The following is an 18,908-nucleotide window of genomic DNA, read 5'->3' as shown; positions in this document are numbered from 1 at the left end:
AATCGTTTCTTATAGATTAATCGTCTCACTCATAATCGCAGTATAAATATTATAGGGCGGAAGGTCAGAATGTTGGAAAACGTTACTCATAATCGCTGCGGGATGCGTATACCGACCGTATTAGTAGCTGTCAGATTTATATAGGCCAGTCCCTTTGTACAACGTCAGAATAGCGCCGGCAATATAATATAAAGAATGCACGAGTTTGACGGAATTGGCCGGATTTAGATTCAAATATAAACAGACCGGGTCAACGAAATTTAAAAAATACGTGAAGTGATCAACAATTGGCAAAATGCGAAAATGACCGTGTTTTCGGGGTTTGGAACAAAAATCTGGCTTTTTTTCTACTTTAACCCAATACAGGATGCACTAAGGAAAATGATTTCCCTCAGGACCTATGTCATCTTTTGGGATGTTGCGTGGACAGTCTTTTTTAAGGAAGGGAATGAATGGAAGTATGAATAATGATTTGAACCCGAGCAGTATACGACCTCTTCCTCGTATAGCTATACCAACGCTGCAGCGGCGTGTAAGTAAGACTGTTAAATGTACAAATAGAACTCCAAGCGTACTAATTTTGAATGCTGAATACAAATTCGAAAACATACCCCTTTTGGCTGCTGAATATCCACGATCCGACTTGATAGAATAAGATACAATATTATCATTCATAGATGGACATAATATCGTCACCTTTTTGGACAGGGTTCTAACTTCAGGTAAACCTTGTTCTAAGATATGAGGTGTCTAAGTTTGCAAAGACGATTTCTTTTTAACTATTTAAGTACTAATCTCTGATTGCTTTTTTTATCTATTTAGTTACCAATCTCTGATTTCTTTTTACCTATTTAGGTACCAATCTTTGATATTTTTTTTCATCTATTTAGGTAACAATCTCTGATTTCTTTTTTTTTTATCTATTTAGGTACAAATCTCTGATTTTTTTTATCTATTTAGGTAACAATCTCTGGTTGCATTTTATCTATTTAGTTACCAATCTCTGAACACTTTTTACCTATTTAGGTACCAATCTTTGATTGCTTTTTATCTATTTAGGTAACAATCTCTGATTTTTTTTATCTATTTAGGTACCAATCTCTGATTTCTTTTAATCTATTTAAGTACCAATCTTCGATTGATTTTTATCAATTTAGGTACCAATCTTTGATTGATTTTTATCAATTTAGGTACCAATCTTTGATTGCTTTTTATCAATTTAGGTACCAATCTCCGATTTTGAGGTTGAATCTTGGGTTCAGTATTTTAGTTCAACATATTTAAATGCAACGTATACTTATCATTTTAGATCATACCTAAATATGCTGAAAGAACAATATGCAACCAGCAAGGACATGATAGTTCATTGCTTAAGGTTCTGTAATACCCAGGTCCGAGACAGGGCCACTTTCTATTTAAATATATTAACCTAAAATACTGTACACAAGTTTGAACAAGTTATCGTAATCTATTGAATTGTTTAATAGATTACGATAATTCGTCTGTGCAAACTTTGACACCTCAGAACACGGTAAGCCTAAGTTAGAACCCTATCTAATCAAAGTGATGAACTGCACTGCGCCTCATACAAACAAAATGGTAATTTCAAATAGTTTATAGTAAGAACCATGTAAAATAAATTGAAGCTTTAAAAGTTTGTTGTTGGAACTTTGTCATTCAAGCATCTACGGAAATATAACTCTAATGACTCAGAAAATTATTTTGGCTTTAGAAAAGAGCAAAAGAAATGGTTTTTCATTCAAAGGCCATTTCTTAAAAATTTGCAAGTTGGAACCTTGTCTAATTGAGATGACGATACGTATCTACATTGTTTCTAACATATTCAATACACAAACAAATACATAGTCCAAAAACAAACCCTTTAGGCTGGTACCTATACATTCTATAATGTAATACTATTAGTTATATTTCTGAATTGTTATACAATCAGAACAGAGCAAAAATTGGTTAAGTTTCATGTTTCTAACAGATTTACAAAAACACTTCATTTGGTTGCTGATTTCCAAAGATTGAACATAACTAACACTGACATAAGAGACACAAGTATAGAGCTGGATACAGCAAAAGTCAAAATGAACAGTTAATCATAAATGGAAAGATAAACCGTTTCCAATAGATTGATTGCACAAAACAAGAGTCGAAATACGCTTCCTTTGGCAGCTGGAGTAACCAGTTCCCCCTAGAGTACGTGCAGGTTCTCACAGGAACGAGCCTTAGATGTATCACCGCGGCAGAAGCGGTGCAGCAGCGCGCGGGGCCCGGTTGGTGTGCGCGCCCCGGCGCCGGGACCCAGGGGAGAAGCGCGCAGCCTGACCTGCTTGAGCACACCGACTAGCAGTTCGTCCACGTTGTGTTGGATGCCACTGGAGGTCTCGATGAATTTGGAGTCACGCGAGGTGGCGAGAGATTTTCCTTCTGCAAACGTAACAATCAATGTGAGTGAACGTCAGTAATTGCGAAAAAATTCGGAATTGAAGTACATTGAAGAAAGGTGAGGAAAAAAACCTAGCTATATTAACTAACCCAACCCAACCTAACCTAATCTCTTATTTTATTTTGTTCCGTTTTTTCAGTGTATTATTTATTTATTAATTTATAATAAGCTTACTATGGTTATTTTATGTGAATACCGCACAACAGTCTCAACTGCTCCCAACCGTCGGAAGCCAGTGAGACTATGACAACCCCCATTGAGGTTGTTGTGTGGCTGAAGGTCGTGGTGAGGTGAAGGAAAAGGGGAATACGAAGGTGGAGAAGTACCTGGCTATCAGATTTAGTAATCAATCATGGCTAAAGCCATTTTAAGTAATATTTCGATTTTTAAAGGTGGTTTTCACCTGGGCGATAAGCTGGAACGTGCCGCAAATATACTTTATGTAATATGTATATTATTTTAAATTAATAAACTGTGAAATAACACTAATTTAATTTAGCAAGGTGTGGCGGCTTATTCAGCAGTCCATTGAGAGTGTCGTTCTTGCTAAGCAACACTATAATACATAGTATAGGCACCTACTCATGACTAGTCATGAGAGATTCGTCGTAAGTCGTAAGCCAGTTTGACATCTCATAAATACAGTATTCAACAGATGACCTACAAGGAGCACACATTTAAAAAACAAATTAATCGTCATGACAATTTAATCCAATTGAAGAAATTTGTGATTTCAAATCACTGTTATACAAAATAAATAGAAGAGGACCCAGCACAGATCCCTGCGGCACACCATAAATTAAAGAAAATTTAGAAGATCTCCTACCCCGGAAAGCAATGCCTGATATCTCTCATATCTAATTACTACATTATAGATATGAATAAAAACCTGTTTAATTGTTAAGTTTTTGAAATAATCTTTTATCGTTTAGTGTGTCGAAAGCAGTAGTCAAGAATTGTAACTAGAGCAAGCTGGTATTCTTCTACCACGCTAATCAGCAGCTATAATATAGACAAAGCAACCGGTCAGTGGTTGAGTTGGCATTGCGTTTGGGTTCCACCTAGGCGTAATGTGTTCAATTCCTCGGCTAGCTAAGTCCTCCATCACAACACAAGCAATATTTTCTGCTTATTGTGGTGGTAGTAGGAGATTTTCAAATATCGTCAGGTTATTCGTATAGCGGAAATGTTTGTCTTTCTTTTAAAAAAAAGAGAAAAAAATATGTTTTACATAACACTGTATATAAATATTAAGGTTATGTTGTTTTGTTTCCTCAAAATGTCTACGATTTGGATGGGTTGTCAAATATACCATGTTGAGGTTTTAATGTTAGCTTGTGTTATAGTTGGGTTAAAAGTTGCTAACGTAGCCGAGATTCTCGTCTGATTAATTGCCGATTTGAGAATAGGATGGGATTTCTGGAAAGTTGAATATTACGTTTTTCTTTTTTTTTTACTCTCCTACAGGTCTTCAGCAGCTTCGCACATTGATGAATTATTATAAAAAAATGTATTGCATACCATTGGTGGTGATGACCCTAGCCCTGGCCAGGTCCGCCTTGTTGCCAACCACGATGACGCTCTTCTCCTTGGTGTAGTTCTGCCTCCAGAGATAGTTGAGCAGGTCGGAGGCGTGGGAGAAAGACGTGCGTGATGTCACGCTATAGACTACCACGCACGCGTGTGGCTCGTACGTCGACAGCGAATTTTCCACCTGGAAGACAACGGATATCAGTACTGTCTGTAGATTTTATGCGTCTATCTAAAGTGATTTCGCTAATCATTTTTAAAACTCTGTTAAAATAGCACATACATTTTACAATACGAACAACTTGCAGCATGTTGATACGTCACATTTGAATACTTATCGACGTTCAACACTGCTTCCTATTTTCGACAAACGGTCCCCGTTAATAGCTGATTCTCGACCAGCTTCAGCTTTTGCATAATTCATAAAAAGCATAAAAACATGGCTGCTATGCTTCATATCTGATCATAGGATACTTAATCGGGAAAATAACAGAGAGTCGGAAATGAGAAAAACTTGCAATTTTTGGTTTATTCTAGAATGATTTTTGCGCATGAATGATTAATGATTTCTGAGTTAATGCAGAAATGGCATTGGTACAAACGTCGGATGTACATGAGAGGTAAGTTAGAAAAATAGATTCATTTCGATTTTTCGGTACATATTGAATTCGGAATTGAAATAAAACGAAATATTTTTCCTTAGACAAAGATGGAAAAATTAAATGACTCCCTTGAGCGGAGTGGTGAAAATTGAAAAAATGTCTTCGTGTGATATATCGTGGGTATATTGCCAAAAGCTGGTAGTTACCAAAATCTTGTTTTTGAGTTTTTTTAAGGCAATTCAGTATGAATTTAGTACGACAAACGGAGAAAGATTCCGGAGGATTTCAAATATTCTAATATTTGTAAAAAAAACTATTTTATTTATCTACATTATTTTCCACTACATAATCTTAATATACTCGTATATAAAAATTCAACATGCGAATTTTTGTGATTGCAAAACTCAAGAAGTAGTCCACCGATATAGCTGAAAATTTCAGAGTTTGTTCTTATTTGTTATATTCTTGTTCTTGTTTGTTATATCTCTGCCTTTACTTGCAGATTTAATGTGTTGGGAACTCTTGATAAAGTAAAAGGTTCTTTACTATAATTGCGTTTTATTTACGTTACAATAACACGTTACAATAAGTCTGGATTTAGCTACACTGTTCACTACCCGAGGGTTGGTAATTCTCTGTTTCTAGAAGCTTGAAGTCAGACAATGATATCCCACAGGCAATTGCTACACTATAGCGACATCTGTTGGACTCTGGAGTAAGTTTTCTGACTAGTGCCATCTATCGCTTGAATATCCTACTTTTTACCATACATCACACAATGGCAGGTGTATTTAAAGAGAAGTTACTAGAATACTTAACGCAATAACTCTGCACCAGAATGAGATAAGAAGTCGAATTAAATTGATGTAATGTAGTTTTTTAACAGTAACATTGTGGTATACAGTAGTGAATGGTGGAAGAAGTGGGAGATGCCCAAAAAAGACATTAGCATTCGCGGAGTATTACGGGATCCACTAGTTTGATATAAAACTTTTTAGAATATTTGCGCTCAAGTGCTCTTACCATATTTTTCTTTTCTAAAAATTCGGTAAATGGAGTTACGATTTTTTTCCACAAAAACGAATAGCTAAAAACCCAATTGATTGAAATGGGAGAGATAACAAATTGATTCCAGAGAAAGATTTACATTATACAGGGAGGTAAGAAACGTACTTGACTTATTTTAACATTTTTATATGTGATTCCTGACGTTATTTATAGTAAATAATAAAAAAAAAATGAAATCCGGTCACATTTTTTGTGTTTTCTCTTTTCAACTTCAAACATAAAAAATCAGTAGGTATTGGACAGTTAGGATCGAGGTGAGAGGTTGATCACTAGGCTGAGTTACTAGTGACGACTTGTGGATCAATGCAAAACGAACTCTAAGCAGAATTCTTGCCTGAACAGACTATGCAATAATTACAATAGCGTATTATCCAAGGTGGATATTTTCAGTTGCGAACTTAAGAAATACAAGAGTCCATAAAATAATATTTCTCTGATGGTTTGTGAATAATGTTATGTCTCTATTGTTTATATTTATATTATGATTTGATTTATATCTACAACCTCTCTCCATGGCTATAAATGTTTTGTTTTGTAAATTTTTCGTTTTATTTTAATCTTTTGTTTTGTATAAATTTGTCTCAGTAGAGGTTAAGCCGCAAGGAGGAATTTCCATAATTAGTTTTATTTTGGCTAAATAATACTTATGTATAAACTGCAATAAATGTAAACAGTCGATTTCCCGAAAATTAATAAATAAATAAAAAAAATAAGAAGGTACCATAACTCCACTGAAGACAGATTAAAACTAGAAAGGTGTGAAATTAGAATATAGAGTTATTAATTGTTTTTATTCTACCAAATAAACGCAAACTCATCAGCAATAGCAGCATTCGACGCAGCTCACCGATTCGTATTGTACTCGTTTGTTGATACCGCTTGCCAAAAAGTCAATGATAAAAAGAAACATTTTATTCAACAATAACCAGATTTAATCTTTTTGGTTTACCTTCTTTTAAATTAGTAGTATTTATTTTTAATTTGGGAGGCGAGTATAGGGAACCATTTATTGGATAACTCTGACCCTTCCATGGGTCACCCCAAGTGGTCCGCTACATTTGGTGACTTAGCAGGGGTGTCTGGGTTCATGGGGTGAGGTTTATCTAGGTCTTGGCGGCGGATGCGTTTGCCCACCTATTGCGTGGCGAGTCGGATCGAGAGTCTGTTTGATGGAGACCTTTTGTCCTCTCCAACCGGACTCTCTCTCGATCTTCCTCTCCTTCTTTCCAAAAACCCTCCACACAGCATCCCCAAAGATAGGCCCCGAGGAAAATTATTTGTGGCATCATGTGTGGGGCTAATGTAAAAAAATTGTAAAGGTACATATATATATATGAAATTTTAAAAGTTAATTTTGGTGACTTCATTAATTATTTCTTCAACTTCTCAGGCCTCTGCCATATTTTGACGGAAGTTCGTAATATTTCCGCTTTGAAATTCAAATGGTTGGAATATATCTGAAAACTAAAACTACTAAATACGATAAAATACAAATTCTAATTAAAATATTGAATACAGAAGATGATAAAATACGCTTTGTAATTAAAATATTGAATACAGAAGATGATAAAATACGCTTTGTAATTAAAATATTGAATATGGAAGATGATAAAATACGCTTTGTAATTAAAATATTGAATATGATAAAATACGCTTTCTAATCAAAATATTGAATATGCAAGATGATAAAATACGCTTTCTTATTAGAATATTTAATGCGATCATAAAATAAAGCTCACTTTACGTTTTTTGTAACTAAAGAAAAAAAAATTTAACCACATATGTATTTTATTAGACAGATGTAACCTTACTGTAACCTCTCTTTTGTCGTTTCGTATAAAAATAATTACTAAAATAAATCACGAATTATTTTTCAAATTGCGTTCGGAACCTTTGGTTTCATAAAGGTGAACATTTAAATTCTTCTATGGTTAACTTCTGTATTTGAATATAACGCATGGTGTTTTCTCTTTCTAACACTGTCTAGACCATTACTTGGCCAGCCTAACCCCACGCATCCGCAAGCACTCATTTGCTTTTCGATATCTAAGAAATATCCTTACCACCTCAATGCTTAAAACTGTATACTACGCTCTCTGCCAATCCCTACTAGCTAACGGCATTATAATCTGGGGTGGCTGTGCACAATCTACACATCGAACCTCTTCTAAAAGCTCAAAAATGGTAATACGTGTCATTAAAAAGCGACCGACAAGATACCCCTCAACTCGACTCCTCATAGAGTATAAGGTCTTAAACATACGACAACTCCACCTAAAATGTTCGCTAATACATTTCCTGTTCAAATATAAAAACAAAACTCTTTTACAACACAACTACACCACTAGAACAATAACCAACGGTCACTACAAAGTACATTCACTACATACCACGTCAGCTCAAAGACAATTTTTCTTCCTAGCTCCTAAAATCTTTAACCTTATCCCTGAAAACCTAAACACCGTGAGTCAACCCCATTCCTTTAAAAAATATATTACGAAATGGATCCTTTCACACGGAATACATTACAACTACAATACCCATTAATTCTACACTCTATCAATTTAATCACCTTTCAGACAAAACATAATATATCCTTATTCCCTAACTTAGCGGTATAGTATTTACATAATTAATTAGTGTGATCTATTTACTAATAATTTCTTAAATTTTTCATCTTCTTATAATTCTCTAACTTCTCCATTCTCCTCTTGCAACCCAAACTAGCTTTACATAATTTTTCTTTTTCATATCATAGTAATGTATAGATTCTGTACAAACTGTAAAATTCACCCGCCATAACACAGGGTCATCCCTAGCATGGAGGGTGAAATATCACAAAAACCATATGTACCTTCTAAATCATGTATTAATAAAATAAAAATAAAAATATTTCTCACCATGAGAGTAAGGGAGATCAACGTTTTCTATGAGACAATATGAGTTGTTCTCAAAGGCGAACAAATTAGGTACAACTATCTAATAATACTGAGATCAGACATAGCCTGAGATTTAAATTTAGTTTTCCTAATGTTATATTTCACAGTAATAAATGACTTCAAATTGAATGACTTAATCATTATCAATTTTAATCGTTTGTTTTACTAGAATGTTAATTTAAAACAAGCACTACAAATCAAATACTTGAGTTGGGCCATGTGTGTGTATGAACGTAAATGCACGACAGGATTATTTGTAGACCAATTTAAAAAAATCTCAAACTTCTGACAGTGACGGACATATATGTAATGGAGTTATGCCTTTTAGTTCGATCATCTCCATAAAAGTTCCCACAAAAAACTCAACACATAAACACGCTACAAGGTTCACAGAAAACTTTTTAATACCAAAAGCAAACAAAACTATATTTCAAAAAGGACCACACTACATGGCCATTAAAGTATATAACAACCTTCCACGTAGCATCAAACAAATAACCGATATACTTAAATTTAAATCGTCACCAAAAACATCTCTTTTAAACAAATGTCACTACACCTTAAATGAATACCTCACATAAATTAAATACCTCTGTTTTTTATTTATTATTTACATACATTTGTTAACATGTAATTGTTGGGTTATGTAATATAATGTGTATTTGTCCCAACAAATACACATTATATTACATAACCCATTAGCTGGAAGAAATAGGATGTAACGGATAAGAAAGGAAAGAAATAAAGGATATAAGCCTTGTACCCTTTGTACTCTGTATTTTTTTGCAATAAATATTTTTTTGAATTTTTTGATTGTGTACCAAGGCCAAGTTGTTTGGTGGCCTTTCCTTTTCTCATAATTCTGCTGGAAGCAACCTGATAGTTAGTTAGTTATCTACAAAAAATAATTAGAATTTTAATCTGTTCATTAAAAATTAATTCATTTTTCCCTGCGGCCATCTCAATTAACTTGGAAAGTGGAAACTGACCAATACGCAGGTAAATAAAGTGACAATACCAAGCGACAGGAAACTAGGTGCGCTCTGTTGACATTACTTCACAACTTTTCAAATTAAAAAGCTTCCGGCCCGACGCGATGTTCTGTTTTCCTTTTTGAAATTCAAATTGCGACAGACTTCATTATTTTTTTGCTACTTTATTACGGGGGTAATAATTGATAGGCGGGTGTGAGTACTGCCACCCCGGGAACCATTTATTGGTGAACCAATACCTCTGCCGTACGTTTGGTGATTTAGTAGGGGTGCCCGGGTTCATCGGGTGAGGTGTGTTCAGGATGGGCCTGCCCAGCTACATGCCGGATCGGGAGAGGGTGTTTGGGGAGATCCTTTGACCTCTGGTCTCTCATCACCTTGAGGGATAGATCATTCGTCCATCACTCCTGGACACACTAATCCCTAGATTCCTACCCACCCCTCATACTTTTCCCTTCCCAGAACTTCCTCTCCTTCCTTTCTTTAAAAAGACCCTCCATACAGCATCCCTAAAGATAGGCCCCGAGGTAAAATATTTTCCTCAGGGCCTCCTGTGCGGAGTTATTGTAAAAAAAGATCATGGGAGAAGTTATACTGAGAGAATTTTCTTTTGAACTTCCTATCCATTTGATCAATTTTACAAGAAGTTAGGAATAATGTACACAGCTCTTTGGAATATGCCTCCTAAGTCTGGAATCCCAGGTATATTACGCCTCTCAAGTCTGGAATCCCTGGAATATTACGCCTCTCAAGTCTGGAATCCCAGGTATACTCTGTATCTCAGGTCTGGAATCCCTGGTATATTAGGCCTCTAAAGTCTGGAATCCTATGTATATTACGCTTCTCAAGTCTTGGTATTGGTATTGGTCCCAGGTATTCTACGCCTCTCAAGTCTGGAATCCCAGGTATACTATGTATCTCAGGTCTGGAATCCCAGGTATATTACGCTTCTCAAGTCTGGAATGCCAGGTAAACTATGTATTTCAAGTCTGGAATTCCAGGTATATTACGCCTCTCGAGTCTACGATACCTTGATTTCGTGGGAAATCGTCTTCATGTTAGCCACGAAGAGTCAGTTGCGTTTTACAGGATTTCGACATTGGGAAGTCGTACAAATTCAGCAGACGTAATATTCTTACAAAAGTCGCCACCTCTATGATAGAATGCCCGGAACTACTTTAAAGAATCCAATTAAAAGTGCCCATCAGATGAACCAGACAAAATATACAAAAATACATATTATTTAACACAAGATTAGATCCAATCCCTTCTCCCTTTTTTCCTTTTTATTTCCTTCCACCATCCCAACCACATAGGCTAGTGTAACCCTTTCTTGCGTATCACAATAACATACGATACATCAGTGAAAACCTTTAATTGGTTTAATAATTATACATATTTCACTACACGCTATAATTATTAAAACTGTTGGTTTTCCAAAAAAAATATTTAGCTTTTTTTCTGACATGCGGACAAATTCACAATACACTATCGGTGTATTTCTTCAGTGGATACATTGTTAAATAAATAAAGAATTACCGCGGGCTTAATAAACAAATAACAAATTAAGGAATTAATTAAATGATCTACACAGGGATAGGTAGCAAGATGGAAGCTTACAAAGTAACGTGTTGTTGTTTAAAACGGTGAAAATTCCTTCCAAATTCTGTCAAGTTTGTTTTTCTTGAGTAAACAGAGATGCTGCTCTCTGATATCTTTATATTTAATTGGGGGACTAACAGCAAGAGACTTCCTAACCTTCCACTACACCATCTCTTTACCTTTGCCACCCCATTCAGACTCTCAACATACCTACTCCAATAAGGAAGTTGGAATTGTTTTAACGGGTTTAAAAAAAATCATACTTGTAGAACTAATTTAACTATGAAAAACACTTGAAAAAAAAATACTGGTATTTAAGTTGGAATGTGAACACTAATAATATTAAAAAAATGCACTCAAATTCAAATCAAATCAAATCAAATCAAATCAAAAATTATTTATTGTAAAATTAAAATTAAAAAAAGGTATAGCTTATGGGTAGACCCCATTTCTTCCAGCTAACCACATTTATTTAATTACAATGTTTATACAGATAAAATAACAATATACCAATGAAAAAATAAAAAAATACAAATATATATACCAATTCCTTTTTGGGATGACATAATCTCAGTTGGGAGCAATTTGAACTCTTGCGCGATATTCTCATTAAAAAGGGACAATAAAAAAATAATAAAATAACTAATTAGATGCATTTGAAGTTAAGTTTATTACTGAACGGCGCTATAAAAATTTTCCGATAAATATATAACTTTTTCATGTACATTTAAAAATTGTATGGTAAAAATACAAAACTCGTATACCTACTGTAAATATTGTGTTATTTAAATATATATCTTGGACTTCTATATACATATAAAATTGTCTGATAAAAAATAAAAACATGGTCACATATTATATGAAAAAAATGTATGATAAAATTTTTTAGCTAAAATTTATAAAAAAATGCATGATAAAAATATATAAAAAACTGCATGTAAAAAATACAAAACTTGATTAAAAAAAACATTTCAAGACGGAATACTGGGCGATTGGGTTAAAATTCAAATTTGTACGGAATGCACTTCTAGTGTTGGTCTCTCAGTATTGCCCTGGTGAAAGATTCCTATTCAGAATCGCTGCTTGAAATGGCTTTAGCCGTGTTTGGGGACAGTTTTGTTTGAGAGCAGTTGGAACTCTTGTGCGATATTCACACAGTGTATTTTTTCTCTAATCGCCAGAGGCGCTGAAAAAGTAGTTTCCGCCGTTTTCCGAATTTTAAATAGCTTCCGGAAATCTTCCGCTCGGGAGCGGAGAGGAAATCCCAAGCGGAAATCATTGTACCCATTCCCGACCAAACGATGTACTGAATCCATTCAATAATTTTACCACTAACCTTTGACCTATGCGACAGTAACGATCTGAACCATTTTCATCGTTTACTAATGAAAAGCTTTGTTACGTGCAATAAGGGAATCCACTGAAAAATATTAAAGTTTAAAAAATACATATTCATATCTATAGATCAATAAACGCTGATTCTGAATATTTATTAATTTATTTATTTATACGCCTAAAAAGACGTTTACATAAAAGTGATACATGATGCAACGTACATAGGAGAATATCTTTATTATATAGGAAATACTAACAGTATATAGATGTAATCCATTATAAAGTAGGTACAAAGCAGATCTATGAATACACAAATGTAAAATTGTGATTAAAAGTATTATGAGAATATATTAAAAAACTAATTAAAAAAAAAACTAAATATAAAACAATATTAGTAAAACCTAAGAGTAACATAAAATAAAATAGAAAATTCCACAACACTACATACGAGATAAAACAAAACACCAAAACTACATTACGCTTCTCTAATTTGTAGGATTCAACAAAGTGCTGGTGTAGATTATGCTTAGTTCTATTAATGGAGTCAATAAATATATGAATAGTACCCCCATACTTGTTGCCCAGATCCTATTGGTCAGTGAGTGTGTCTGATAGTTGATTGTGTATGTATTGCAGAAGAATGTTAAATTTTGTGTTGTTTTCCTAGTCGCCACATGGAATTTAATAGTGGCAACAGTGGTAGGACTGTCAATTAAGTTGTTAATGACTCTGTGTAAAACAACCATATATATAAGTTAAATTATATAAGTTATTAATTTAAACATAAAACACCATCACACGTTTTGACATCAAAACCAGTACACGCGAGTAATATATCTATGGTCTACAATGATTGTCCACAGCTAACATCTGAACCGATAAAAAGGTTGTTTTTTGATTTCAGGTGTGGTCATGGATGTATTTTTGCACTTTGGTTCAATACAATAACATGGGGACGAGATGCTAACATTTTACCTAGCGTTCTTCAATGTTAAAAGCGGGTAATCTTAAGAATAAAAAATACAGCGCCAATTTAAAAAAGTAGGTTATTTGAGTCTGGTGATTGGTGACGTCACACGTCACGTTCATGAATTTGGTGCGTTTTTGATATCCGGAAAAAAAAACTTTGAAAGTTGTTTTAACTATTAAAACTAACCATAACAATAAAAAATACAGAGTGGTATTTAAGTTCGAAGGACGTTATTGATAAAAATAAAATAAAAAAATGGACTGCAGTTCCTACTGTCGCTAGGTTACAAACCAAAGAAAACTGCTACAGAATATTTGTTTCGTGGCGAATTGTTTTAACGCTTTTTCCGCTACAACCAATAAGGAGGCTACGATTCAAATTTTACTAGTTTGAATCGCAGCGAAAACGTCATCAAATGACAGTTTACGAAACCACCGTACCGGGAAAACAACCGATGTGTCAATTCGATTTTTTGCCGGAGTTATAATTAGTTCAATTTTATACGAGTGCCTGTGAATTCCTCCACCATACGAGCGCTACCAAAATAACCATATCATCGGACATCACAACCAACTCTTCCGTAAGTCGCATTTGCGAATGCCTATCTTTTTGGTTCAGCGAACGGAGCATTAATTTACATAGACACATACCTGCCTAGATTATAACCATTATAATCTAACCCATGTGTCGATAGTCTACGCGATTATCGCACAATATTATTAATGTTAAAGATAATAGAAAAACAAAAGACGGGTATGAACCGTTATTTAGTACGTATTGCACGACGCCCAAATTACTGCAAATCGCATAATTTGGTAAAATGTGACATAACGGTCCCAAAAAAAATATTTGTAATCTTAGCATTTCGATTTAAATTTTCGGTATTTAGGATTAGCCCGTCGTCCCACATGTCGGTAAGCAATCCACATAAACCGAATGTTGCAAAACCCTGAGCAGGAAATTAAGTTCCATATAGTAAATTAACGGTTCGCAGCACAGTTCAGTGTGGAACTTTTCTGCACGGGTTCTTGCAGCATTTAGTTTATGTCGATTGCTTTTGAAGCGGGTCTAAGTTTAGACGCATTTTAAAAGACAATAAACAGTTGACAGTAACCTCATTGCAATCGATTTAAAGAAGTATAACTGAAGAAATCTAATTCAAAACTAATCAAAAATCTAAATCCAAACCTTTGACTTAAATTATTCAAAAACGATGGCTCAAATCAAAAATGTTACATCAGAAAATCGACTCTAAATGTGATTTATTCGTCAGTTTTCCGCTTGTACCACTAGTTTTTGGACACCGTGTATTTTGCAACCGCAAATTCAACAAAAGATTCAGTACCTTCCAACCTATTTCCATCTGATAATTAAATTGATATTAATATGTTTTCACGAGGAAAAATGTTTTTTTATTATGTTTCCGAATAATATATTTTAATATAACTCAACATTTTCCGCCGTATTGAGATTTATTAGGACGATATAGTTGACAGAGAGAAATAAAATTTTGGGGAAAACAGTTACAATTTGACATAGTTATCTCTGCAGCCTGCCAGACGACTCCGTAGTACGAATTAGGTACGAATAGTAGTAAGGTACGAATTCTGAGAACGTAGGGTTCGTATCCCGAGGTGTGCAAAGAAATTTAATCACATTTAAAAAAATCCGAAATGATAATTAGTAGGTAACATGTATAAATAGCCAATTCTCCCCCATCTTACCGTTTCCCACCACCTTCCCTCTCCACACCCTTCAGAATCACATCATACCCCAATTTGGTTTGCCATAGTTGCACTGGCTCCGATTTGCACGAGCAGTTGGGATTATTCTGCGGTATTCACATAAAAAAATCAGTGACGTGACCCCCCCATGATACGAAAATATACTTTGGCTGTATAAGATTTCAGCTCCTTTCTTACTTTTCACATCACACACTTACACCTCACCTCATTTGAGGTGGGGCTCCTAAACATCTAAGTTTTTGAGTACGTATTTGCGACAAAACTCCACAAAATCTTCGCCCTGATATAAAGCGAATAAAAATTTGAATGATTAAAAATCTGGCTGAAAGAGATGCATGAAAAAAACATTAAAAACGACATAGAAAACTAATAAAACAGAAATGAATAACTTTAGTCCGCTTCAGCACAGGTCATCCTAGTGAGGAGAACTAAGAAATACAATTTACTAAACATATATTTAATTTCATATTTTGTATGTACAATGGTTAAATAGTCGCTATAATAAAAAAAAAAAATAAAAAAACTGAGTACTTCATACAATCTCATTTTGAAATCGTATCTTACCCAACACCAACACGGACGTGGCATCAATGCTTTTCGACGAAATTTCTTCCATTTCATTTGATTTCACACCTCACCTCATTTGAGGTGGGACACATCAAATGAGGTGAGGTATTTGAGTAACTCATATAATCTCATTCTGAAATTGTGTTCTGCCCAACATTAACACGGACGCGGCATAAATGCTTTTCGAAGAAATTTCATCAATTTCATTCGATTTCGCATCTCACCTCATTTGAGGTGGAACATCTCAAGACTTCACTTCACCAATTGAATAACTAATACAAACTCATTCTGAAATCGTGTCTAACCCAATACTAAAACGGATTAAGCATCGACGCTTTCCGACAAAATTCTTCCATTTTCTTTCGATCTTGTATCAGAGAACTAATTTGTATCAATACAGGATACGAAAGAGATATGTTTACCACTTATTGATTTGTCTAGAATCAAATTACTTATGCTTAAAAAGTGTTTTTACTCTCCACGCGGTTGGAATACCACATTACCGATCGGCATGTGAAGTACGAACTTATCCGGAGCACATGAGATCAAAGAGATAATATGTTTTCTCGCGCCGTACACACATCACGTAGTTTTTGTGCGTGATACCATTTACAGCCAGAATACGAAATGTCAGGAATATATTTTACTGGAGTGCTAGACGATTGTATTAAAAAAATATATATTTGAAATATTATGCAATTATGTGTTAGTGTTTTGATAAGATGTTCTATTTCTGTTTATATAGGTACTCGTATCGATTTCTGATGTTTGTTACGAATCCACAGCACTTGCCTCGATTTTATGGTATTTTGAATCTAAAAAAATGCTTCTATCATACTAAAATATATTTTATTCGCTTGGCAAGGAAAAGGCATATCATAATATTATTCCAGTCGTTTTGTCGATTGTATATATTTATATTTTATCTCTGAAAAAGCGCGTCGCAAAATTCCCTGTCAAATGTCGTAAATCAGATTTTAAAGTCATAAAAGTAATATATTCATGTACTCTTATTTAGCGTATAATAATATTTCTCTGAACAAGAGTAGCTAAACTGGGGAAATTACAAAAGATAGACAAATAATAACATTTCTCTAAACATAAATAGTTATTCTGGGGAAATTACACAGGATAGGATAAAGATGAACATTTCTCTAAACATGTGTAGCTATTCTGGGGAAATTACAAGGATAGATAAAGAATAACATTTCTCTAAACATAAATAGTTATTCTGGGGAAATTACACAGGATAGGATAAAGATGAACATTTCTCTAAACATGTGTAGCTATTCTGGGGAAATTACAAAGGATAGATAAAGAAAAACATTTCTCTAAACATAAGTAGCTATTCGGGAGAAATTACAAGGATAGATAAAGAATAACATTTCTCTAAACATGAGTAGCTATTCTGGGGAAATTACAAAGGATAGATAAATTATAACATTTCTCTAACATTAGCAGATCTATTTAACTGCACGCAAGGTAGGTACAAGAGGGCTATGCTATCAAATCTTTTCAATCAATATTAATTTAATCTAATTCTACCTTATTTGCACTATAGAAACTTATGTACTTGTATCTCTTGTTTACTTACTTACTTACTCTCTAATGTCATTTCACAATCAAATGCCACATATATTTGTAATTCTTTTTTTAAAATATTTCTACGATTTTAACTGTGACATGTTATCATTGTTTATGGTATATTTATACCGTTGATATTAAATAAATAAATAAATAAATAAATAAATAAATAAATTAGTAGCTATTCAGGGGAAATTATATATATATATTTGCATGCCCTAAACCAGACACATATTTTGCCCAGCACCATTATAACCACCAAGGAAAACATTTCTGTAATAAATCACAAGAAGAAATTAGAAGCATTAATGATAAAAAAACAATTATTGAACTATATAAAAAAATATTTTAGGGAAATCGTTAACAAAAAAAAACTGATTCCCCTATTTTTACTTGAAAATCTCATAAATTATCCCATTATACTCTATTTATCCTCCATAATATATATTTTTTCTTCCTTCCAAATACAATAATTTGTATAGATTTTAATTTTGTAATTTTTTTTACTTTGTAACCTGGTTATATTATTTTTTCGCAAATGTACACTCCTCTTTCATCCACATGCAAATGCTTTTAATGGAAGTGTAGTATAAATTAAAAAAGAATGACTTGTAAACATTGTATATTTATTGTAAAAAAATACAAATAATAAACAAACAAAAAATAGATAAAGAATAACATTTCTCTAAACATAAGTAGCTATTCTGGGGAAATTACAAAGAATAGGAAAAGAATAACATTTCTCTAAACATAAGTAGATATTCTGGCAAAATTACAAAGGATAGATAAACGATTTTTTTTATGAATATATAAAAATTATCTGGTAAGACGGTAAAATTTATTGAAACATATTTTTGCTAAAAACAAGTGAGTTATTATGAAAATAGTGTAAACCAAGAAACGGTGGACCATTGGAATTTTATTATTTATATATTAATGTGATATTGACTAAATCCGTCATCTCATGGTCAGTTAGCGATATTTTCAAACACGGTCAGCGTATGATTCGGACAGTCAAGCCGTCAATATACAAAACTTTTTCAAGAATGTCGTTCGTTATTTAAAATAACTGTCTTATTAATAAATGGAGGTGAACTAACGAAGCTCTTAGAATTGAAATAAAATGTATTCACGATTCATAGACTTAATTAATTAATCTATGACGCGATTAATTGATTCCGTTCCAGCTTGGAGAAACAAAAGTTGTTAGGCCTAAATTTTATGACTAAAGACATGATTAATTAATTTACTGCCAAAAAGTTTACGCGGACTGCCATTGTAAATTAAAGTTAATATTTCAATTGGAAATTATCAATTTATTAGTATTTTTAACTTTTAAGTTGGGCCATTGTTGCCATCGTATGACTATATTCCATTATATTTCTTGTCAATATCGGTTCAGGTTTCGATGGCGCAACCGTGCATGGGATATTGTCGAAAAATCATCGGAAGTTAAGCCTATCGAGTGCTAATTTAGAGTTGTGTTGCGGCATATCCTCTCTGCCCACCCCTGCGAGTT

At 33.7% G+C, this 18,908-nt stretch overlaps 1 protein-coding gene across 1 annotated transcript in view; it reads right to left on the bottom strand.

Moving 5' to 3' along the window:
* Positions 1-2,200: 2,200 nt before the first annotated feature.
* LOC149410070 (uncharacterized) overlaps positions 2,201-18,908 on the bottom strand; it is a 149,388-nt gene continuing 132,680 nt past the window's right edge. The window contains exons 7-8 of the mRNA XM_089648934.1: positions 3,977-4,169; positions 2,201-2,436 (exon numbers count right to left, since the gene is read on the bottom strand). Coding sequence (XP_089505060.1) covers positions 2,201-2,436; positions 3,977-4,169 — 429 coding nt within the window. The remainder of the gene's footprint in view (positions 2,437-3,976; positions 4,170-18,908) is intronic.

Source organism: Hesperophylax consimilis, chromosome 28 (assembly GCF_061612785.1).
Source record: "Hesperophylax consimilis isolate HC1 chromosome 28, BYU_Hcon_1.0, whole genome shotgun sequence".
In the NCBI taxonomy this organism is placed as follows: domain Eukaryota; kingdom Metazoa; phylum Arthropoda; class Insecta; order Trichoptera; family Limnephilidae; genus Hesperophylax; species Hesperophylax consimilis.
This window is presented reverse-complemented; position numbering and strand designations above follow the sequence as displayed.